General features: G+C 40.9%; 1 protein-coding gene across 3 annotated transcripts in view; it reads right to left on the bottom strand.

Annotated features, from left to right (window-relative positions):
- The window catches only part of UPF2 (UPF2 regulator of nonsense mediated mRNA decay), a 129,833-nt gene that overhangs the window by 97,746 nt on the left and 7,125 nt on the right, over nucleotides 1–24,962 (bottom strand). For all 3 annotated transcript variants that reach the window (XM_021943037.1, XM_021943036.2, XM_009213971.2), the window contains exons 2-4: nucleotides 23,973–24,355; nucleotides 17,340–18,119; nucleotides 1,862–2,022 (exon numbers count right to left, since the gene is read on the bottom strand). In XM_021943037.1, coding sequence (XP_021798729.1) covers nucleotides 1,862–2,022; nucleotides 17,340–18,119; nucleotides 23,973–24,337 — 1,306 coding nt within the window. In that variant the 5' untranslated portion in view covers nucleotides 24,338–24,355. The remainder of the gene's footprint in view (nucleotides 1–1,861; nucleotides 2,023–17,339; nucleotides 18,120–23,972; nucleotides 24,356–24,962) is intronic.

Raw genomic sequence — 24,962 nt, 5'->3', positions numbered from 1 at the left:
CACCTCCCGGGTTCAAGCGATTCTCCTGCCTCAGCCTCCTGAGTAGCTGGGATTACAGGCACACACCACAATGCCCAGATAACTTTTGTATCTTTAGTAGAGAGGGGGTTTTACCACGTTGGCCAGGCTAGTCTCGAACTCCTGACCTTGTGATCCGCCCGCCTTGGCCTCCCAAAGTGCTGGGATTAGAGGCGTGAGCCACTGTGCCTGGCCATATGCTAAATATTATACAGAGATTTTGGTTCTAAAATATCATAACAAATATACTGAGAAAGTTCTGAGAAACAAGCCAGGGTCAACCAAAACACAAATTCTATGATGAAACTTTTTTAAAACATTTAAAAAGTTTGGCCGGGTGCGGTGGCTCACGCCTGTAATCCCAGCACTTTGGGAGGCCGAGGCGGGCGGATCACGAGGTCAGGAGATGGAGATCATCCTGGCAAACACGGTGAAACCCCGTTTCTACTAAAAACACAAAAAATTAGGCAGGCATGGTGGCGGGCACCTGTAGTCCCAGCTATTCGGGAGGCTGAGGCAGAAGAATGGTGTGAACCCAGGAGGCAGAGTTTGCAGTGAGCGGAGACAGCACCACTGCACTCCAGCCTGGGCAACAGAGCGAGACTCCAACTAAAAAAAAGAACAAAAAATTTTAAAAGTTTGATTGAGACTGAGTTTTTGAGATACTGAATAGGAGGCTGGGTGCAGTGGCTCACACCTATAATCTCAGCACTTTGGGAGGCCAAGGCAGGAGGATTGCTTGAGCTAAGGAGTTTGAGACCAGCCTGAGAAACATGGTAAAACCTTGTCTCTAATTAGCCAGACATGGTGGTGCACACCTGTCGTCCCAGCTACTTGGGAGACTGAGGCAGGAGAATCATTTGAGCCCAAGAGGCAGAGGCTGCAGTGAGTTGAGACTGTGCCATTGCATCCAGCCTGAGCAACAGAGCAAGGCTCTGTCTCAAAGAAAAAAAAGTGTAAGAATTATGTACATTATTATATATAAATATAATAAATGCATTCACAGTATACAACAGGTATTTCTTACTGAGAATATTAAATATAAATTTTTCTTTAATTACAAAAGGATATTTTACAAATACTTCACCCTTAAAATTTCTTTTTTTTTTGAGACAGGGTCTCACTTTGTCATCCAGGCTGGAGTGCAGTGGCATAATCTCAGCTCACTGCAACTTCTGCCCCCCAGGTTCATGCGATTCTCCTGCCTTAGCTTCCTGAGTAGCTGGGACTACAGGCATATGCCACCACATCCAGCTAATTTTTGTATTTTTAGTAGAGACGGAGTTTCAGTGTTGGTCAGGTTGGTCTTGAACTCCTGACCTCGTGATCCTCCCGCCTCGGCCTCCCAAAGTGCTGGGATTATAGGAATGAGCCACTGAGACTGGCCACCCTTAAGATTTCTAAGTAAACAGAATTGCCAGGAAATTCAAAGATACCTATCTATTACATAAGAATCTGAATGAACTCATCATATTGTCATATGAGTTAATTATTATTTTCTATGTCCAGAGACTCTTCCATTCAGGGATCATTTCAAATAGCTTTTCAAGGTTGTCAATAGGTTTTAACACCATTTCTTTATTTAAAAATTTCTTTAAAAAACAGAGATGGGGTCTCACTATGTTGCCCAGGCTGCTGTCAAAACTCCTGGTCTCAAGCGATCCTCTTACCTTGGATTCCCAAAGTGTTGAGGTTACAGGCATGAGCCACCATGCCTGGCCCATGTTTAAAATGTTGAAGCCATTTTAAAAATTTAAATTCGCAATACTGCACATCTGACAAGCCTAAAGGTAAGTGACAGTGCTTATAGAAAACACAATGTTTGTTTTTAAGGATATCTTACCTTCTGGTGTTGGTTTGTCTTGAGGAAGATCTGGCATATTTTCATCCAAAAGGTCTGCTAAGGATTGAGAATTTGCCAGCAACTTCTGGTAAGACATAGCAAATTCCTCATACTGTTTATGTCTATCTTCACTGAGCTCCCCTTTAGAATGTAGAATGCGCCTATAAACAAATGAAATCATCTGACAGTCTTATCAAAACAGATGTGATCACAAATTGTTACATATGGGAAACATGCCATAATTTGATTTTCTCATACAAATTTAGTATAATTTTCATTTTTATTTAACAGTTGAATCTAATATTTTCAAAATGTATCTGAAATGTATAATCAAATTTACCTGAACATTTAAATTTTAACACTGGTTCCTCAAAGAATATGAAGCATGCTTGCTGAAATACCACAATATTTAACAATACACATCTAAATAATTTTAAATTATTCAGTATTTTATTACAGTCACACTCTTCTCAGATAAAGTTAACCAAAACTAACACAACTACACAAGCCAACTTTCAAAAGCAACAGGTTATAGAAAGAATCAATTATTCTTAAACCTCCATGATTTGAATCAGAAATATCATATTTAACAACGTATCACAAAATAATAAAAAATTATTTGGCTTTTTATTACTGTCATACTTCCCTCAGACATACAGAGCTAACCAAAAATATTTAACACAACTACACAACTCAGTTTTCAAAACCAACAGATTTTGAACAGGTTCAAAAACAACAGAATCAGTTATCCTTAAACTTCCATAATGATTTGAATCAAGATTACCTTTTGAAAAAGCCCACAGTCTTCCCCACAGCCAATTCTCAATCTACTGTGCAAGTACTGGTTATTTATCTGGGTAACGGAGAAGTCCACTTACTCAGGCCAGCCCGTATCAAGGAACTAAGGACATAACCACTCTTCCACTTTCCAAGAATACACCAATAAGCCCATAACTACAAATGCAAAACTACTGAAAACACCAAAATGCATAGAGTAAAAGTCTTATTATATTCATGTAAATCACTGAGACTTATATAGCTGGATCCAATTTTTTACATACAAAATATCCATGTGGTACTATAATATTCAAAATTTATAAACCATAATACAAATACAATGTTTCAAAAAGTCAATTATAAAGTTATTTTTACAAGTAATACTTAGAAGTTTTTTATTTCTTGTTATTTGAGTTTTCTTCTGAACAGTGAAGAAAACAAGGTTTTCTTTTCTTTTTTTTTTTTGAGACGGAGTCTCGCTGTGTCGTCCAGGCTGGAGTGCAGTGGCCGGATCTCAGCTCACTGCAAGCTCCGCCTCCCGGGTTTTTACGCCATTCTCCTGCCTCAGCCTCCCGAGTAGCTGGGACTACAGGCGCCCACCACCTCGCCCGGCTAGTTTTTTTGTATTTTTTAGTAGAGACGGGGTTTCACCCTGTTAGCCAGGATGGTCTCGAACTCCTGACCTCGTGATCCGCCCGTCTCGGCCTCCCAAAGTGCTGGGATTACAGGCTTGAGCCACCGCGCCCGGCCGAAAACAAGGTTTTCTATAATGCCATCTTCCATCTTCTAAAAGTTACAGAGAAAAAGGCAGAAAAATTATGCCTATATTTATTCTTCCCGGATTATTTGAAACAATGTCAAAACTTCCCCATTTTGCCCTATTTCTACTCACATAAGCTTTTGTTTAAATACTATAACAATTCAGTCTGGCATGGTGACTCACGCCTATAATCCCAGTACTCTGGGAGGACGAGGCAGGTGGCTCACCTGAGGTCAGGAGTTTGAGACCAGCCTGGTCAACGTGGTAAAACCTCGTCTCTACTAAAAATACAAAAATTAGCCAGGTGCAGTGACGTGCGCCTGTAATCCCAGTTACTCAGGAGGCTGAGGCAGGAGAATCGCTTGAACCCAGGAGGCGGAGGTTGCAGTGAGCCGAGATCGTGCCATTGCAATCCAGCCTGGGTGACAGAGCAAGACTCCTGTCTCATAAACAAATAAATACTATAACAATTCAAGTAACAACATTTTCAATTTTCCAAATATTAGTTCCCATTACAAGTGCATCAGTGCATAGATTCATGAAATCCAGTTATTTCCTCTTTTCAAATCTGGCCTATTGGGGTCTAAAATGAGAAATTTCATTTTCTTATGATTTAAATATACATTAGATATCATTCTACCAACACATTAGTAAAACGTTAAAATAGTTTAACCATAATAATCAAGGCTAAAAAGTGCTTCTCTAAAAATATTGTCATTAGAGAGCATTTTTCCCTCTTCAAACATTTGTTTCAGACTACTGTTACAAACACAAAACTTTTTCAGTAATTTTGTGAATGAATTTTAAAAATTAAAACAAAAACCCATAGCATTTTAACATATTCATACCTATGAAAGACAGCATTAGCACTCTGAATGAGCTTGTTAAAACTTTTAATCAGAAGTTCTAATAGAACTCATTATGGAAGTTAAAAGTCATTAAAAAAACTTTTTTTTTCCATTTACTTTTATTTTTTGTAGAGATAGGAATCTGACTATGTTGGCCAAGCTGGTCTGGAACACCTGGCCTCTAGCAATCCTCCCACCTCAAACTCCCAAAATGTTGGGATTACAGGTGTAAGCCACCACACTCGGCCAAAATTAAGTAAGTTAGTCAAATAAGTAATGCTCAGAAGCAGGTTACTTAGGCTGGGCGCGGTGGCTCACGCCTGTAATCCCAGAACTTTGGAAGGCCAAGGTGGGATCACAGGGTCAGCAGTTTGAGACCATCCTGGCCAATATGGTGAAACACTGTCTCCACTAAAAATTAAAAAATTAGCCGGGTGCGGTGGCAGGCGCCTGTAATCCCAGCTACTTGGGAGACTGAGGCAGAAGAATCACTTCTACCCGGGAGGCAGAGGTTGCAGTAAGCCAAGATTGCACCATTTCACTCCAGCCTGGGCAACAGAGCGAGACTCTGTCTTTAAAAAAAAAAAAAAGAAAAAAGAAAAGAAGCAAGTTACTTAAAAATATCTGCAATGTAGGACTGGGCATGGTGGCTCATGCCTATAATCCCAGCACTTTGGGAGGCTGAGGCAGGTGGATCACCTGAGGTGAGGAGTTCAAGATCAGCCTGGTCAACATGGTGAAATCTCGTCTCTACAAAAACATAAAAATTAGCCGGGCACGACGGTGGGTGCCTGTAATCCTAGCTCCTTGGGAGGCTGAGGCAGGAGAATCATTTGAACCCGGGAGGCAGAGGTTGCAGTGAGCTGAGATTGCACCATTGCACTCCAGCCTGGGCAACAGAGCGAGACTCCATCTCAAAAAAAAAAAAAAAAAAAAAATCTGCAATGTTATTAAGAAAAATGTTAACAGGTAAAAATTGAAGAGTTTATTCCATGGTACTTTAGTTGGAAAAAAAATTAAAAAACAAAAACTGAAGAGTTTATTCTGAAGCAAATTATATTAAAGGGATAATAATGGTTCTAACAGATTTCAAAACCCCTAATGACAATTACTATGTAACATTATTTCATACTTGAAATTGGAAAATATATCTCAGAATAACATAACCCAAAACTTTATTTCTCTTAACAAGTTCTGACATTCTGGTCATCCAAGGAACAAACATCCAGTCCACTGAGATATATAATCACACTAAGGATTTCTAATACATAAGCAGTAGCAAGGTGATGACTACCTTAGGAAAACAAAAATGAACAGTACTTTTCCTCACTTTCACGAGGGGATTTGCCTGTGACTGTGCGCTGGCTCCATTAAAAGTGATTTCATTCTATGATGGTTCCCTGAGTCTGCATTCCAGTTCCTCTCCAGTCCTGCTGGAAGCAAACTAAAACTATAAAGCTTCACTGATACTCCTTACCCTCCCCTTAATTCCATGATCAAATGCATTAACAGCACTAACTTACCTAACTAATGAGTAGGTACTTAAGTTACTATTCAGTGAAAATCGTCCTCAAGGGAAGTTTAGATTTGGGGTTTTGTCTGTCTGTTTTATAGCTCCATAAGCCTTTTACTCCCTTTTTTTTTTTTTTTTTTAATTATTATACTTTAAGTTCTGGGATACATGTGCCAAACGTGCAGGTTTGTTACATAGGTATACACGTGCCATGGTGGTTTGCTGCACCCATCAACCTGTCATCTACATTAGGTATTTCTCCTAATGTTATCCCTCCCCTGTCCCCCCAACCCCCAGTTTTTTTTCTTTTGTTTTGTTTTGTTTTTAATATCTTACACCGAGCACTTGGTTACCAGGACAGAATACCAATTAATACAGTTATGACTTCTGTTATATATAAAACTGACAGATGTAGCCATATATCCTTTCCTTGACATCTAAGTAATACACATTTACTGAACTGACTAAATCCACAGCATGCAGTAAGATGATACACAGATGAAGCAGAGAAATAACTCATTATAGTGCCTGAACATTTAAAGCCCCAAGGATTGGCCAGGCACAGTGGTTAACGCCTGTAATCCTAGCACTTTGGGAGGCCAAGGAGGGCGGATTGCTTAAGTCCACAAGTCCGAGACCAACCTGGGCAGCACGGTGAAACTCCATCTCTACAAAAAACACAAAAATTGGCCAGGCACTGTGGCTCACACCTGTAATCCCAGCACTTTGGGAGGCTGAGGCGGGTGGACCACAAGGTCGGGAGTTCAAGATCAGCCTGACCAACATGGTGAAACTCCATCTCTGCTAAAAATACAAAAATTAGCCAGGCATGGTGGCATGCACCTGTAATCCTGGCTACTCAGGAGGCTGAAGCAGGAGAATCACTTGAACCCGGGAGGCGAAGGTTGCAGTGAGCCAAGATCACACCACTGCACTCTAGCCTAGGAGACAGAGCAAGACTCCATCTCAAAAACAAAAAAAAACAAAATCAGTTGGATGCGGTGGTGGGCACCTATAGTCCTAGCTACTCAGGAGGCTGAGGTGGGAGGATCACCTGAACCCAGGAGGTCGAGGCTGCAGTAAGCTGCAACTATGCCTGCGCTGCAGCCTGGGTGACAGAGTGAGACCCTGCCTCAAAAAATAAATAAATAAACCCAAGGATCATTTAGAAATTCTAATGAAATTAAACATGTTTAAATGTAAGCTAAAAATGTCAGGGTATTTTTTGTAACTTTATGAAACTCATAGGAAAAGGTTTTCAGTTTAATTGTTTTTGAAAACCCATGTGAGGGAACTAAATATTACACAACACATCTGACCAACAAGTATCTCTGCTTTCTATCAGTTATCAAAAAATATGACCAAAATTTCTCATGTGAATTCCATGAGAATATATCACAGAAAATATAACCAAAATCAAGCTGAAAACATGATTTCATCATATATTTTAATTACTGCCTTTTTAGAAATACATCAATTACATAAAGCTGAATTTAAGCCATTCTTTTGAGAATGTCATAAAGTAGAGGTTAGCAAACTTTTTCTGTAAAGGGGCAAACAATGTGTATTTCAGTCTGCAGACCATTTGGTCTTTGCTGAAACTACTCAATTCTGCTAACGTAACACAAAAGCAGCCACAGATAATATGTAAACAAATGAGGGTGACTATAATAAAATTTTATTTATGAACACTGAAATTTGAACTTGAAATCATTTTCATGCTTCCCAAAACATTCTACTTTTGACTATTTTTCAACCATTTAAAAAAGTAAAAACCATTCTTAGGTGACAGGCTGTAGAAAAACTAGTCATAGGCTTAATCTGGCCCACAAGCCATAGTTTGCCAATCCCTGTCACACTACTACGTGTCTTATAAATTAGTGCATTCCCTCCTGCAATATCATTGCACACTAGAGAGGTACTTGTCCCCTTTTACAGATGTAAACAGTAAGTAATGAGAACAAAATCAATGCCAACTCTTACGCTTTGTTATAAAAATACAAAAAAAAATTGCCCTCCTTTCTGCAACATACATGAGACATCACTGTCCAGAAGAATCTCTAAGGTACATCAGTCCTTGATTTTATGGAGTATTTTTTTTTGTTTATTTCATTTTGTTTTGGTTTTGAGAGGGATTCTTGTTCTGTTGCCCAGGCTGAAGTGCAGTGGCACAATCTCGGCTCACTGCAACCTCCACCTCCTAGGTTCAAGCAATTCTCCCTGCCTCAGCCTCTCACATAGCTGGGATTACAGGAGCCTACCACCACATCCAGCTAATTTCTAAATTTTCAGTAGAGTCGGGGTTTTGCCATGCTGGCCAGGCTGGCCTCAAACTCCCGACCTCAGGTGATCTGCCCACCTCAGCCTCCCAAAGTGCTGGAATTACAGGCATGAGCCACCGCACCCAGTTGAATGTTTTTTGTATTACTAATTTAATATTATAAAACCAACCAAAAAAACCAGTCAATTTTTGAGTCAAGCATTATACATCATAAATGAGAAAATTCATTAATGCCTAAAAAATTATAATATTAAGAGAACTTTTTTCTTTTCCATTTTTTTGACTTTTTAAATATTTCCTTCATTTTATTACTTAATTTTTGTTTTGTATTATCCTAAAAAATAAATTTTATTTTTACTTATTTTTATTTTTTTGAGACAGAGTTTCGCTCTGTCACCCAGGCTACAGTGCAATGGCACAATCTCGGCTCACTGCAACCTCCGCCTCCCGGGTTCAAGCCATTCTCCTGCCTCAGCCTCCTGAGTAGCTGGGATTACAGGCATGCGCCACTACGCCGGCTAATTTTGTATTTTTAGTAGAGACGGGGTTTCTCCATGTTGGTCAGGCTGGTCTCGAACTCCCGACCTCAGGTGAGCTACTAAAGTTTAAGAAGTTTAACATAAAAATTTATAAAATCATAAAAAGACAGAAAGAGAAATTCTCATTCAAATGTCTTTCAGAAAGGTCAGGCAGGCAATCTATTAATAAAAGCTAGCTAACATTTACTAAACACTTACAATGTGCCAGACACTGTTATTAAGTGCTTTTACACATATGAATTCACTACATGATTCACATTTACCTCAGAGTTACAGAACTATTGTTATGCCCATTTTACAGATGGGAAAACTGAAGCAGAGATGCTAGGTAACTTGCCCAAGATTGCAGAATGTGCAAATGACAGTGCTCTAGCTCGAGTCCACGCTCTGAAATACTGGACTATGTTGCCTTTCAAATTATAATTATCCACTTTGTACATTCTAGCGAAGTTCAAATGTTTCTCAAACACATTTATGAAGACAAGCCTTCACCACAGAACAGCTTATTCTATTTCCTTTTCTGGGTCCCTCTCTCCTTTGGATTTGACTTGGTAAATATTGAGTGGCTAACATGTATACTATACACTTCAAAAACAAGTGCTAAATGTAAATATGGATGGATATTATATAATTGTGAAAAGTACAGTATGAAGAGGAAGAAAATAACCTGACTCTGTCTCTCACTTTCCATGTTATATTGGGCAAGCCCTTTAATCCCTTTGTTTTACCATCTTCAAAATATAGGCATTTATACAATAAAGGTACTGTTAGGATCAATTAAGATCATATAGGCCAGGTGTGGTGGCTCACGCCTATAATCTCAGCACTTTGGGAGGCCAAGGCAGGAGGATCACTTGAGCCCAAGATATCAAGACCAGCCTGGCCAACATAATGAGACCAAGTGTCTACCAAAAAAAATGTTTTTTAATTAGCCAGGGGTGGTGGTGCATACCTGTGGTCTCAGCTACTTGGGAGACTGAGGTGGGAGATATCAAGGCTGCAGTGAGCGATGACTGCGCCATGATGCTCCAGCCTGGATGACAAAGCAAGACCCTGTCTCAAAAAAAAAGGATCATATATGTGATTCATTATGTTAATGTAAAATGGTATTTTCATGAGAAAAAAAGTGCCAAAGCCTAATAAAGGAAAGGCAAGAACTTCAATGCCAAATTCTATTAATCATTAGCCAAATTAAAAAGGAAAATAGTCTTGACAAGAATACAGAACATTCATTTTAACTTTGACCTTGTGCAATCATACAAAATTAAATATAACACATGGACAAAATCTCTAAAAGAATGATCATGAAGAAGACCCCAGAAAAACTTCTGGGTTTTATATCTCCTCCAGCATTCTGTCAAATTTTAATAAAAATTGGCTTAGAATTATCTTAGATTTTCTTGGCTGGACGCAGTGGCTCACGTCTGTAATCCCAGCACTTTGGGAGGCCAAGGCGGGTAGATCACTTGAGGTGAGGAGACCAGGCTGGCCAACATGGTGAAACTCTGTCTCTGCTAAAAATATAAAAATTAGTCGGGTGTGGTGGCAGCTGCATGTAATCCCAGCTACTCAGGAGGCTGAAGCAGGAGAATCGCTTGAAACCCAGGAGGTGCAGGTTGCAGTGAGCCAGGATCGTGCCACTGCACTCCAGCCTAGGTGACAGAGTGAGACTCCGGCACAGAGGCTCACGCCTGTAATCCTACCACTTTGGGAGGCCGAGGCGGGCAGACTGCATGAGCCCGGGACTTCGAGACCAGCCTGGGCAACATGGTGAAACCCTGTTTCTACTAAAACACAAAAAATTAGCCAGGCGTGGCAGCATATGCCTGTAGTCCCAGCTACTTGGGAGGCTGAGGCAGGAGAATTGCTTCAACCTGTGAGGCAGAGGTTGCAGTGAGCTGAGATCGTGCCATTGCACTCCACCCTGCAGACAGAGGGAGACTCCGTCTCAAAAAAAAAATTATCTTAGATTTTCTTTTGGTTTCATTTTAGAATTAATTTATTTATGGATGTCTCATAATCTTGTAAAAAGACTCTAGAACATAGCAAAGCAAAACTGTACCCATTAAAATGGGTACTACTACTACAGCACAGTGATTTAAACACAATTAGAATATCTAGGAGACAATTTTAGAGCTCTTAGAACATTACAGCTATAACATTAAGTCTAAAGTACAGAGAAGTAACATCTTAATTGTGCTTAAATACTACCAATTAATTAAACAACCTACCTGTGAAGCAAGGTACAACTCACCTGGAAGGAAAGTGAAAGTAAAAGCAGTACCATTTCATTATTTGCTGATGTGTTTTTAAGTTTCAGTATCAGTCAATAATGCCTCGAGAATTATCATTCATAAAAGAAACCTCTGACTTTTTTTTTTTAACAATGGGCAGAGGAAAAAGTCTGCATTCTACTTAAATGCTTTTTCCTGAACTTTGTCAACTCACTGCTGTCAGACTAAGCCTGCAATCATGAAGGTACTAAGTCATGGGTGCTGAAGAGAAACTTGTAACCACTTCCATCAATTAGAGAGAAAAAAAGGAATAAAGATACATCAAGATTACTCAAATAAGAATTCTGGCCTACTACCTGAATTCATGATTTCACTATACTGAAAGAAACAAACAAAAAAAAAATTAGCTGGGCGCGGTGGCGGACGCCTGTAGTCCCAGCTACTCAGGAGGCTGAGGCAGGAGAATGGCATGATCCCAGGAGGCGGAGCTTGCAGTGAGCCGAGATTGCACCACTGCACTCCAGCCTGGGCGACACAGCGAGACTCCGTCTCAAAAAAAAAAAAACACAAATTCTGTAACATAACTGAGTTATAGCCAATAAAAATTAAATCACTTCTTCATCCAATTAAATGTCCAAAATATACTAACAGGACCTCTACAATATTTCAAAGTACAAAGCATTTCAAAGCATATAAAGAGCACTTAACATTTTAACAGGCAAAAGTCACCAAGAAAGTAAAGCTATTAACTCCAAATAGGCAACTACTACTGAATGATATTTTTAAATTTCTAATAATTGTAACTCACCAGGTCAATCACTTAACCAAAATGTATAATAAAAAATAATATTCAGCTGGGTGTGGTGGATCACACGTGTAATCCCAGCACTTTGGGAGGCCGAGGCGGGCAGATCACGAGGTCAAGAGATCGAGACCATCCTGGCCAACATGGTGAAAACCCGTCTCTACTAAAAATAAACAAACAAAAAATACAAAATTAAAATTAGCTGGGCGTGGTGGCGCATGCCTGTAATCCCAGTTACTCGGGAGGCTGAGGCAAGAGAATCAGTTGAACCCGGGAGGTGGAGGCTGTGGTGAGCTGACACCACACCATTGCACTCCAGCCTGGGCAACAGAGTGACACTATCTCAAAAAAAAAAAAAAAAAAAAGAAAAGATATTGGCCAGGCAGAGGCTCATGCCTGTAATCCCAGCACTGTGGGAGGCCCAGGCAGGTGGGTGGCTTGAGCTCAGGAGTTTGGGACCATCCTGGGCAACATGGAGAAATCTCGTCTCCACCAAAAATACAAAAAATTAGCCAAGTGTGGTGGCGCGTGCCTATGGTCCAGCTACTCAGGAGGAGGACTGCTTGAGCCGTGAGGTGGAGGCTGCAGTGGGCACTTCAGCCTGCCACTGCACTCCAGCCTGGGTGACAGAGTGAGACCTTGTCTCAAAAAAAAACAAAATAAAATAATAAAAGATATTGAATAAAAGGTTTAAAGAAATTTAACTACATAGGAATCTTAAATATCAGCTAGCTTAGTTTCCTTGCTTTACCACACTTCAGGGAAACCTTACTGGAAGAACGATTGCCCATTATTTAGTCCTATGATAAAGAAAAACCTCAAAATACCTACTGGGTGAGAGGTGCAGTGGCTCACACTTGTAAACCCACAAGTTTGGGAGGCCATGGCAGGAGAACTGCTTGAACCCAGGAGTTCAAGGCCAGCCTGGACAACAGTGTGAGACCATATCTCTATGTTTACAAAAATTATTTTAAAGGTTGGGGTAGGGGGCAGGCACGGTGGCTTACGCCTATAATCCTAACACTTTGGGAGGCCAAGGCAGGCGGATCATCTGAGGTCAGGAGTTCGAGACCAGCCTGGGCAACATGGCAAAACCCCGTCTCTACTAAAAATACAAAAATTAGCTGGGCGTGGTGGCATGTGCCTATAGTCCCAGCTACTCGGGAGGCTGAGGTGGGAGAATTGCTTGAACCCAGGAGGCGGAGGTTGCAGCGAGCTGAGATCACACCACTGTACTCCAGCCTGGGCAATACAGTGAAACCCCGTCTCAAAAAATTAATTTATTTATTTGTTAATTAAAGGTGGGGTAGCACTGAGCATAGTGGCTCACACTTATAATCCCGACACTTTGGAAGGCCAAGGCGGGAGGATCACTTGACCCCAGAAGTTTGAGATCAGCCTGAGCAACACAGGGAGCTCTCTCTCTATAAAAAAATTAAAAAATTAACCAGGCATGGTGGCACGGGCCTGTAGTCTCAGCTACATGAGAGCGTGAGGTAGGAAGATCCCTTAAAACCCAGGAGGTCAAGGAAGGCTATGCTGAGCCATGATCACATGACTGCACTCTAGCCCAGGTAACAGAGTGAGACCCTGCCACAAAACAAAACAAAACAAAACAAAAAAACACACAGCTACTGGATAATGACTGGGAAGGAAAAAAATGATCATTTTAGCAGAACACCATAATGTATCCTCGTAGAAGGTAGGAAACTATCATTAGGCCAAGTAGGGATTGTGCATTAATCCTTTCCTCATGTTTTCTTCGCTTAGTCACGTCTCTGCATCTTCACTATAGTGGCTGCTCAAGTTGAAGCGATCCTAAGGCATGAGTGATTAAGCCATATGCCAATTATTTTCTACATGGTGATTAAGATTCACACATCCTCAAATCATTACATCTAAATGGGCAAAGTCTCCCTTGATAAAAAGGCTGTGATGGCCAGGCACGGTGGCTGACGCCTGTAATACCAGCACTCTGGGAGGCAGAGGCAGGCGGATCACCTGAGGTCAGGAGTTTGAGACCAGCCTGGTCAACATGGCGAAACCCCATCTCTACTAAAAATACAAAAATTAGCTGGGTATAGCGGCACAGACCTGTAATCCTAGCTACTTGGGAGGCTGAGGTAGGAGAATTGCTTCAACCCGGGAGGCAAAGGTTGCAGTGAGCAAGATCGTGACACTGCATTCCAGCCTGGGAGACAGCACAAGACTCCATCTCTAAATAAATAAATAAATAGGCTGTGACAATGCTAAGGTCAGTTTACACTACATAAGTAAACTTCTCTAATAATTATGGATTAATAGTTCTGTATCAAATGGATAAAAGTTTCTAGGGAAACGCCACAAAGCTGTGTTCTTAACAACATCCTTTTCAAATTTGTATCAATGACTTGAATAATAAAATAGAAGAGCTGCTTATCAAAGCTGAATATGACCAGAAGATAAGTACTATTCAGTTTTTATTTTGAGACAGGGTCTCTCTCTGTCGCTCAGGCTAGAGTGCAGTGGTGCGATCATGGCTTACTGCAGTCTTGACATTTCAGGCTCAAGTGATCCTCCCACCTCAGCCCCCAAGTAGCTGAGACTACAGGCCCGTGCCATCACACCCAGCTAATTTTTATATTTTTTGTAGCAATGGGGTTTCACCATGTTGCCCAGGCTAGTCTCAAACTCCTGGCTCAAGCGATCCTTCTGCCTCAGCCTCCCAAAGTGCTGACATTAGAGGCGTGAGCCACTGCGCCCAGCCAGTACTGTGTATTATTAATATACATGTAATCAATATCCAAAGCATTCATAAAGCTAAAATAATATACCAAAAGCATCTAAATAAAGTTTAATAGAGATAAGCAAGTACACATTTAGGCTTTAAAAATTATATTTCACTAGTTTAAGGTGAAGAAGAAGTGGCTTGTCAGCAGTTCATATGAGAAATAAAGCTTTAGTGCAAATAAGTTTAACAAAAACCAAAAGAACGACAAGGTAGCTATAAAAACAAAGGCAATTTTAGGTCACAGATAGAAAAGAATGCATCCAAAACAAGTATCCTAAGCATAGTGAAGTGTCTGGAAATCATGGAGCAAACTGAAAGAACTGGAGGTATTTAACATAGAGAAGAGAAAAGGGAAACATCACAGCAGTCTGTGAATATCTGAGATACTGTCATGGGAATAAAAGTGGACACGTATGTCCTCTACCAGTGTTCCTCAAACCATCTGTGGTAAAGGGCCACCTTTCCATCCCCAACCATTGGACATTTCCATAAAAATATAGTAGGAATACTATGACCATTGAAAACTCCTATGAACCTTGTTTTTTGGGGGCAGGGCGGGGATGAAGTCTCACTCTTATCCCCCAGGCAGGAGGGCAATGGCGCAATATCAGCTCACTGCAACCTCTGCCTCCCGGGTTCAAGCGATTCTCCTGCCTCAGCCCCCTACAAGTAGCTGGGATTACAGGGGCCTGCCACCATGCCCAGCTAATTTTTGCGTTTTTAGTAGAGATGGGGTTTCACCACGTTGGCCAGGCAGGTCTAGAACTCCTGACCTCAGGTGATACACCCGCCTTGACCTCCCAAAGTGCTGGGATTACAGGTGTGAGCCACCATGCCCAGCCTGAAAATTCCTATAATAATTTCTAAGTGCTCACTCTCACTTTCTGTATTTCATTCATTATGAACAGGTAAAAAGTTCATAGATCTCCTACTTCAAGTACCTGTATTCCATCCATACCAGAAAAAAGAACCAAATCAAAGTGAACCATTTTGTGGCAAGTTAAATTTCCACTTGATGTAACACAAGAATTCCTAGCCCGTAAGTGTTACCAACAGTGCAATGGCACAGACAGAACTGAGCTCCTTTGGGAAGTATTCAGAGGAAAAATAATCTTATCTGTTAGATAATCTATAAAATGTTTTCCTACTTCGGAAAGGTTAATGGATTGGATTAAAACATCATAGAATCTCTTCACTCTCCAAGATTCTGAGTCCAATCAAAAGCAAATACACACACATACACCCTCAAAGTAGCCAAGAACTAATCAATCATTAGCATACTATTAGCATACTTACAAATCATCAGTTATGATGTATTAAGTAGAATGTATGAGGAAAGGACTATGAAACTGACAAAGCATATGGAAATCATAATTAGGAAGCCCTCAGTAAGTGAGAAGTATGAATAAAGCACCACCATAATCCTTTTTAGTCCATTACTGATGGTACAAGTACATTCTCAGGTTGCCTCTTCAAAGTTTAAACCAGTCCTCGCAAATCAAAACACAAAACAAGGATAAGCCTTTTTCTTTTTCCTAAAAGAACTATTGGTAACACCATTGCCATCTAAAATTCTCACCTCTGAGTGACCTTCAGCCACAAAGATTTAACCACACAGTCTCTACCTTGACCCTGCCCTAACTGTACTACTGGCATACACTATTCCTGTTCAGTCTTCTGGTTAAGTCAATCATCTTCTAGCGGTAACTACTTAAACCACTCCTCCCCTACCACAGACTTATGAAACTAGAAAAGGATATTCTCCTATACAAATTTCTGATCAACAGTAATTTCAGATTCTCAACCATGCAATATCGTTGTAGAAATATTAAAATAGTTTAATACTCAGCCATGTGCTATGGCTATTACCTTATTTCTACACCCCCTCAGCCCCCCTCCAAATCCATCCTCCACAGAAATTGACCTAATGCCCAGCAACTCCATCAACTTCTAACTTCCTGTTGCTTCTCAGGTACAAATACTACACACTAGCCTACAATACCTTTTAACAATCAAAATTGGCCCCAAAGTCAGGTCTTTTCACCAATTACCACAGGCACAGTACGTTCCTCATTTAGAATTTTAAATGAATGCCCCAAGGAAGAAGACTCCTACAAATGAGTTTTGAAGTTGCATTTAAGAAATTTTTCATAGCTTATTTTGTGCATTATTTCCCAAAACTCTAATCTGAAATACCACTGGTAATTAATGACTCATTTTCTTAAGAAGAGCAACAGTGGCCGGGCGCGGTGGCTCACGCCTGTAATCTCAGCACTTTGGGAGGCCGAGGCGGGCGGATCACAAGGTCAGGAGATCGAGACCATGGTGAAACCCCGTCTCTACTAAAAATAGAAAAAATTAGCCGGGCGCAGTGGCGGGCGCCTGTAGTCCCAGCTACTCGGGAGGCTGAGGCAGGAGAATGGCGTGAACCCGGGAGGCGGAGCTTGCAGTGAGCCGAGATTGCGCCACTGCACTCCACCCTGGGCGACAGAGCAAGACTCCGTTTCAAAAAAAAAAAAAAAAAAAAAGAAGAGCAACAGTGACATAAAGAACTTAAAATACAAAACAATGAAAGCAAACCTGTTATAGAGAGAACATTAAAGCACACAGAAAAATATTAGCAGGTAAGTTTAAGTGACAGAAAAGGAAAATTTATCCCTCAATTATTAAGTAGTGTTTAAAATCACAGGAAGAAATTACACATTCACAAGGTGAAAATCACCACCTACTTGGCAGATTTTTTTTTTAAATCAGAAACAAAATCTATTGTAGACTCACATTAAAACATGAGTACTCAGACTGTTCTACTTTGAAATTTTCCTGGAATGTTAAGAAATCACCTGTAAGGAGCCCTTTTCCATAAGTTCTTTCAGTGGCATGAAGACTTTAAACATTTTTAAGTATGAGCTCCAAAAATAAATTCTCAACTCTGAGAAACATTTGAAAATCACCTGTTTTGTCTCTCAGTATTCTGGAGCTCCCTGTGGTCCCTTTTCAGGTGTTTGGTCAAAGACGTAAAGTACTCTTTTAAAAGATTCTGGAAGGGCTGTTGTTTCTCTGGACTAATTATCTCACTAGGAGGAAAACTCAAATTAAACTTCTCTGCAGCACTCTTTACTTTCCTTGGTACAAGTCCAGCAATATCATCTCCACAATGTCGACAGAAACTAATCACTACAGAGACATGAGTGTGGGACTCCCGATCAGCATTAATAATATTTTTTAGCTGTTCATAGATTAAGGAAAGACCTTCCTTGTCAGTGAAAATCCCAACTATTGTCAATTCTGCAATAAAACGCAAATCAGTTCTTAACTTGGTAATGTTAGGTGTTTTCTCCTCTTTCCTTGCTTCAAAATGTTTTTTCCAGACCTGAAGAAGTGATGGGGCAAAGTCAGCATAACGCTGGTGAAAGAGAGAGCAGAGGTGCACAGCACAGTTCACATCAGAGATTTTCAGTTTTGCTTCCACAATAGAAGCTACAGCTTCTGCAATGTATTTGCTTAAATTTAGGCCATTAAAATCATGGGACAAGGAGTCTCTCTGTTGTTCCGTAATAGTTTTTAGTTTCTTGACAAAAGCAGTATTTTTCTTCAAACTTGAGTCAAGGCGGCTAAAGAAGTTTTCCTCTGGTCGGTTGTCCGGAGCATTTTGGTTTTTGCTACGAAGTTCCTTTCTTAAATGATGTCGTTCCCAAGCTTCCTGATGAAGCTGAACGGATTCTTCTTTTTCTCTATATAAAAACAAACAAATACATAAAATACTCTCTATATTTTGAAGCATTATACACAAATCCCCTACGAGTAAAAAACCAGTGAAAAAAATTATCTAAGTATAAGAATCTACAAGATTCAAAAGGCCTTTCACTACTTTTAAAGACATTTTACTGGCCGGGCGTGGTGGCTCATGCCTGTAATCCCAGCACTTTGGGAGACCAAAGCAAACAGATCACCTGAGGTCAGGAGTTCAAGGCCAGCCTGGCCAATATGGTGAAATCCCATCTCTACTAAAAATACAAAAATTAGCTGGGTGTGATGGCGCTCACCTGTAGTCCCAGCTACTCAGGAGGCTGAGGCACAACACTTAAACCCAGGAGGCAGAGGTTGCAGTAAGCCAAGAAGGTGCCACTGCACTCTAGCCTGGGCGACAGAGCAAGACTCCGTCTCAAAATAAATAAATAAATAAACACATTTTACTAATGACTTACGCTAACAAGTATTATCTTAATGAGAAGCCCAGTACTGTAGGTTGATAACAAATGTCATAGAGTGGAGGATACTGACTAGATTAAATTAAAAATCATTCTGCCAACCGGCAAGTTAACTAGGTAAGACATATAATGCTACTATGAAAAATATAGTATGTTTGGGAAGGATATAAAATGTGAAACAAATAAAAGCAATGGGCAAAGAGAAAAAAAAAAATCCACAAAGAATTCTTTAAAGAATTAGCACTACAAGGCCAGGTATGGTGACTTTGGGAGGCAGCACTTTGGGAGGCAGGTGGATCACCTGAGGTCAGGAGTTTGAGAACAGCTCGGCCAACATGGTGAAACCCCGTCTCTACTAAAAATACAAAACTCAGCTGGGCATGGTGGTGGGCGCCTGTAATCCCAGCTACTTGGGAGGCTGAGGCAGGAGAATTGTTTAAACCTGGGAGTCGGAAGCTGACGCTGCAGTAAGCCAAGATCACGCAACTGCACTCCAACCTGGGCAACAGAGTGAGACTCTGTCTCAAAAAAAAAAAAAAAAAAAGAATTAGTACTATAAAAGAACGCATTAAAAATGTTTTGAGGCCGGGCGGTGGCTTCACACTTGTAATCCCAGCACTCTGGGAGGCCGAGTCAGGCAGATCACAAGGTCAGGAGATCGACACATCCTGGCTAACATGGTGAAACCTCATCTCTACTAAAAACAACAAAAAATTAGCAAGGCATGGTGGCACGCGCCTGTAGTCCCAGCTACTCGGGAGGCTGAGGCAGGAGAATCACTTGAACTCAGGAGGCAGAGGTTGCTATGAGCCAAGATCATGCCACTGCATTCCAGCCTGTGCAACAGAGTGAGACTCTATCTCAAAAAAAAAAAAAAGTTTTGAAATGTTAGATATTGTTTTTCCATACTCAGCACATTAGCCAAACCTTTAACAAAGTACCTTGCCAGGTTTGGACTCTTAAAAATTCAAGTGATTTAGAAAATTTAGAAAGGAACCAGAAGACAACTATCAAATAAGAAACTTTTAATAAAAAGCTAGTAGACTCAGTTTATACTGAAAAAAATAACTAAAAACAAATATACCTATTTTTCCTCTAAAAAGACAGAACAATTTAAATTGCAGAAGTAATAAAATAGGCAGGAGTGAGGGGTGACAAACAATATGATTTTGAAGTTTATTGAAGTTTTTGAGATAACAAAATATATAACTTAAATCTCCACTTTGGGAAGCTGAGGTGGGAGGAGCCCAGGAGTTAAGATCAGACTGGGCAACAGAGTGAGACCCAATCTCTACAAAAAATTTAAAAAATTAGCTGGACGTGGTGGCACAGGCCTGTAGTCCCAGTTACTTGGGAGGCTGAGACGGGAGGATCGCTTGAGCCCGGGAGGTTGAAGCTGCAGTGAGTCATGATCACACCATAGCTCTCCACCCTAGGTGACAGAGTGAGGCCCTGTCTCAAAAAATTATACACATATCTATAAATCTCTAAAAAAGTAGATTTTCATCTTTCTGAGATAATCACCCCTGAGTTACAAGATAATTATTTGATTTTTCCACTAAAAACTACAATATATTAACAGAAAGGTGGCCTCTATCACTGATAACATGGACAGATGAGTATCTCTTTGAAGTCTCCCAGCAACACACAAATACAAAATGAGCAGTGAAAGTACATTTTAAGAAAGTATGTACAAGGCCGGGTGTGGTGGCTCACGCCTGTAATCCCAGCACTTTGGGAAGCCAAGATGGGTGGATCACCTGAGGTCAGGAGTTCCAGATCAGCATGACCAACATGGAGAAACCCCATCTCTACTAAAAATACAAAAATTAGCTGGGTGTGGTGGCGCATGCCTGTAGTCACAGCTACTCAGGAGGCTGAGGCAGGAGAATGGCTTCAACTGGGAGGCGGAGGTTGGGGTGAGTCAAGATCGTGCCATTGCATTCAGCCTGGGCAACAAGAGCAAAACTCTCTCAAAAAAGAAAGAAAGAAAAGAAAGTACGTACATACATTAAATAACTCAATTTTCAGCTGCACTGAAAACACTTTAAGATATATAATGAAGTTTTTATGGGTAAATGCTATGATGCTTTAAAATACTCCAGGGGGAGAAAGTGTGTAATTATTGATGCTAGGTAGATGAGGGACTAGTTCACTATACTCCTCTATTTTTGCATATATCTGAAATTTCCCCAGGAGCTCAGGAGTTCAAGACCAGCCTGGGCAACACAGCAAAACCCCGTCTCTACAAAAAATACAAAAATTAACCAAGCGTAGTGGTATGCATCTGTAGTCCCAGCTTCTCAGGAGGCTGAAGTGGGAGGATCGCTTGAGCCCAGGAGGCACAGATTGCAGTGAGCTGAGACCAGGCCACTGTACTCCAGCCTGGGCGACAGAGCAAACCCTGTCTCAAAAAAAAAAAAAAATCTCTAAAGAATCATGGTTCTGAATATTCCAAAACTAGGCACTACTATAGTCTTGCAGACCTAAGGCTTCTGTTCCTTATTAAAAGTAGAGGTCCTGGCCAGGGCTGGTGGCACAAGCCTGTAATGACAGATACTCAGGAGGCTGAGGCAGGAGGAATCACTTGAGCCCAGGAGTTGGAGGCTGCAGTACGTTATGATGGAACCTGAGAACAGCCACTGCACTCCAGCCTGGGTAACAACACAGCAATGCCCCCATCACCCCCACAAAAAAGGGAAGAAAGCAGAAGTTCTAAAGAACAACTCTGAGAAGAAAGGTGGCTGTTCTAGAGGTCTATACAAAATCGTGCTTGCAAAAAGCTTTTTTTTTTTTTTTTTTTTTTTTTGAGACTGAGTCTGGCTTTGTCGCCCAGGCTGGAGTGCAGTGGCCGGATCTCAGCTCACTGCAAGCTCCGCCTCCCGGGTTTACGCCATTCTCCTGCCTCAGCCTCCGGAGTAGCTGGGACCACAGGCGCCCGCCACCTCGCCCGGCTAGTTTTTTGTATTTTTTAGTAGAGACGGGGTTTCACAGTGTTAGCCAGGATGGTCTCGATCTCCTGACCTTGTGATCCGCCCGTCTCAGCCTCCCAAAGTGCTGGGATTACAGGCTCGAGCCACCGCGCCCGGCTGCAAAAAGCTTTTTAAATTATATATTTGGCCACGCACAGTGGTGTACATCTGTAGTTCCGGCTACTAGAGAGGCTGTAGTGGGAGGATCGCTTGAGCTCAGCAATTACAGACTTAGACAAAATAGCAAGACATCATTTCCAAAAAACGATTATTTTAGGCCAGACATGGTGGCTCATGCCTATAATCCCAAAACTTTGGGAGGCTGAGGCAGGAGGACTTCTTAAGTCCAAGAGTTCAAGACCAGCCTGGGCAACACGGTGAAACTCTATCTACAAAAAGTACAAAAATACCCAGGTGTGGTAGCACGCACCTGTAGTCCCCACTATCAAGGAGGATATGGTGGGAGAATGGCTTGAGCCTGGGAGGTCAAGGCTGCAGTGAGCTGCCGTCACACCACTACACTCCAGCCTGGCTGGAGTTTGTTGAGCTCTTATTATGTTACCAGGCACTGTAAAAATACATTAGCAAATATCCTTAAGACAGTACCAATGAAGTTAAATTCTACGAGCCTCATTTTAGAGATCCACAAAATGAAGATTAAAAAAGGTAAGTTGCCCTCTTAAATTTAAAAAAAAATTTTTAATTAAAAAATAAATAAGTGGCCGGGCGCGGTGGCTCAAGCCTGTAATCCCAGCACTTTGGGAGGCCGAGACGGGCGGATCACGAGGTCAGGAGATCGAGACCATCCTGGCTAACAAGGTGAAACCCCGTCTCTACTAAAAAATACAAAAAACTAGCCGGGCGAAGCGGCGGGCGCCTGTGGTCCCAGCTACTCGGGAGGCTGAGGCAGGAGAATGGTGTGAACCCGGGAGGCGGAGCTTGCAGTGAGCTGAGATCCGGCCACCGCACTCCAGCCTGGGCGACAGAGCCAGACTCAGTCTCAAAAAAAATAAAAAAAATAAAAAAAAATAAATACGTTATATATTATTCTTTCCCTTATTTTTCTTCACATAGACAGGGTCTCACTATATTGCCCAGGCTGGTCTTGAACTCCTGGGCTCAACCAATCCTCCTGCCTCAGCCTCCCAAAGTGCTGGGTTTACAGGCGTGAACCACCATGCCTGGCCTAATAAGTTTCATATTTAGAGAAGAGCTTAAGCTATTCAACAAAGTTACTGCTGATGCATCTCTGGTGTTTTTCCTCTAAGAACTACATTTTTCACTAGTTTATTATTTACTTGCACAGATTTACAAGGTTAAAAATAGATTTAAATAAAGATAAGAATGGAAAGCATTGTGGAATTGTGCTTAATGAATAGTCAAAAGTTTTAAAGTCAGGCCAACCTAGCTTTAAATCCCAACAGCTCTACTATTTGCTGTGACCTTAAGCAACTTAACCCTCCTTAAACTTCATTTTATTAATCTGTGAAATGAGGATCATAAAACTTACTTCACTGGGATTGTCCTAAGGATAGATGCTAATATATTCTGTACAAGGCCTGATACATAAGAACTCAAGAAACAGCAGCCAACTGAAGGTTTTCAATTTTTTAAAAAAATGGAGTATTATCATACCACGAAAAAAAGTTTTTGTTTTATTTATTTTATTATTATTTTTTGAGATGCAGTCTTGCTCTGTCGCCCCAGCAGGAATGCAGTAGCACAAACTTGGCTCACTGCACCCTCCACTTCCTAGGTTCAGGCGATTCTCCTACCTCAGCCTCCCGAGTAACTGGACGACAAGCGCGCGCCACCATGCCTAATTTTGTATGAAAAAAAGTCTTAAAAAATAAACAGCTGGGCGTGGTGGCTCACACCTGTAATCCCAGCACTTTAGGAGGCTGAGACGGATGAACACCTGAGGTCAGGAGTTCAAGATTAGCCTGGCCAACACGGTGAAACCCCATCTCTACAAAAATACAAAAATTAGCTGGGCATGATGGCAGGTGCCTGTAATCCCAGCTACTCGGGAGGCTGAGGCAGGAGAATCACTTGAACCCAGGAGGCAAAGGTTGCAGTGAGCCGAGATCGCGCCATTGCACTCCAGTCTGGGCGACTAAACAAAATTCCATCTCAAAATAAATAAATAAAATTTAAAACAAAACACAGATTACCCAAGACCTCAAATAGTACTCATTAAAGATTGTTACTATTATTTAATTTGAATAATTAACACACCTTTAGCATACCCCTAGTCAGTGAAACTAACCTAACAAGTAAATTAAGATACTCCCAATTCTTAAAGAGCTGCACCCAGGACGCTACATTTCAAATAATGTTTTTTTCCCAAAATTTTCCAATCTTTCCATTCCCTCACAGCAATAAATACAATCAGCTGCCTTACTTCATCTGAGCAGCTGCTTCTTCTTCTTGCTGACGTTTGGCCTGCTCTTCTTGCTTCTTTCTCTCTTCCTCTTGATGTTTCTTTTTTTCTTCCTCTTCTTTTTTCTTTGATTCTTCCTCTGCCTTCACCTTTTCTTCGTCTTTTTTCTTGCGTTCCTTGTCTTCCTTTTTTCTCTTATCATCTTCCAGTCTCTTCTTCTTGTCTTCAGGGGCCTTGCTGACCTCCTTCTTGGCAGTGAGCTTGGTATCGTCTTTTGGCCTCTCCTTGCTGCTCACTGGCCGCCTTTCACTGCAGTCTTTTTCCTTGTTATTTGGTAAAGAGTCTTTTTCTTCCATACTTGCTGGCTTTTTACGCTCAGCTGGCATTATGTGACCCAGGACAATCTGTAAGAGGGAAACGATGTCAGTACCATAGATGCAGTGACTTTTTTAAATGATACGACACTATTTTTTATACAGAACATATTAATACAACTTGGCAACTGTAAAAGAGTAAATGTGGGCATGTAAAATGAATACTATTTCTGTAACAAAATAAGTTATTGGTCACATTTCTCATCCTATCATTATTAGTTATGCCCATGTCTAAGTACTTGTTTTTTACTTTTTATAAGGAAAAATCCAAGCCCAAACAAAAGTAGAAAGCATAATATAAGGAACCTCCACATACCCATCACTCAGATTCAGCCACTATCAACTCCAAGCAATATGTCATTTAATTGTAAATACTTCAGAATATATCTGTGAACATTTTGAGTCAGCTTTAACCCTAGCATTTGACAACCATGAAAGATGGTGGTTCACTATTTCGTATAATATTCAATCTCAGTATTTCAGCTGAGAAAGGAAACAAAAACAAGCCCTTGCCTCCTATATGTCAACAGACAAAACAGAACAGCAGACTCACAAATCTCACTTCATTGCTCTAACCTTATCACCAAACTTTCAGATACAAAAACTGTTAACTATTTCAAATTAAACTAGACTTCTG

This window comes from Papio anubis, chromosome 11 (genome assembly GCF_008728515.1).
Source record: "Papio anubis isolate 15944 chromosome 11, Panubis1.0, whole genome shotgun sequence".
Classification (NCBI taxonomy): Eukaryota; Metazoa; Chordata; class Mammalia; order Primates; family Cercopithecidae; genus Papio; species Papio anubis.
The sequence above is the reverse complement of the archived record's forward strand: the minus strand, read 5'-3'. Positions and strand labels throughout refer to the sequence as shown.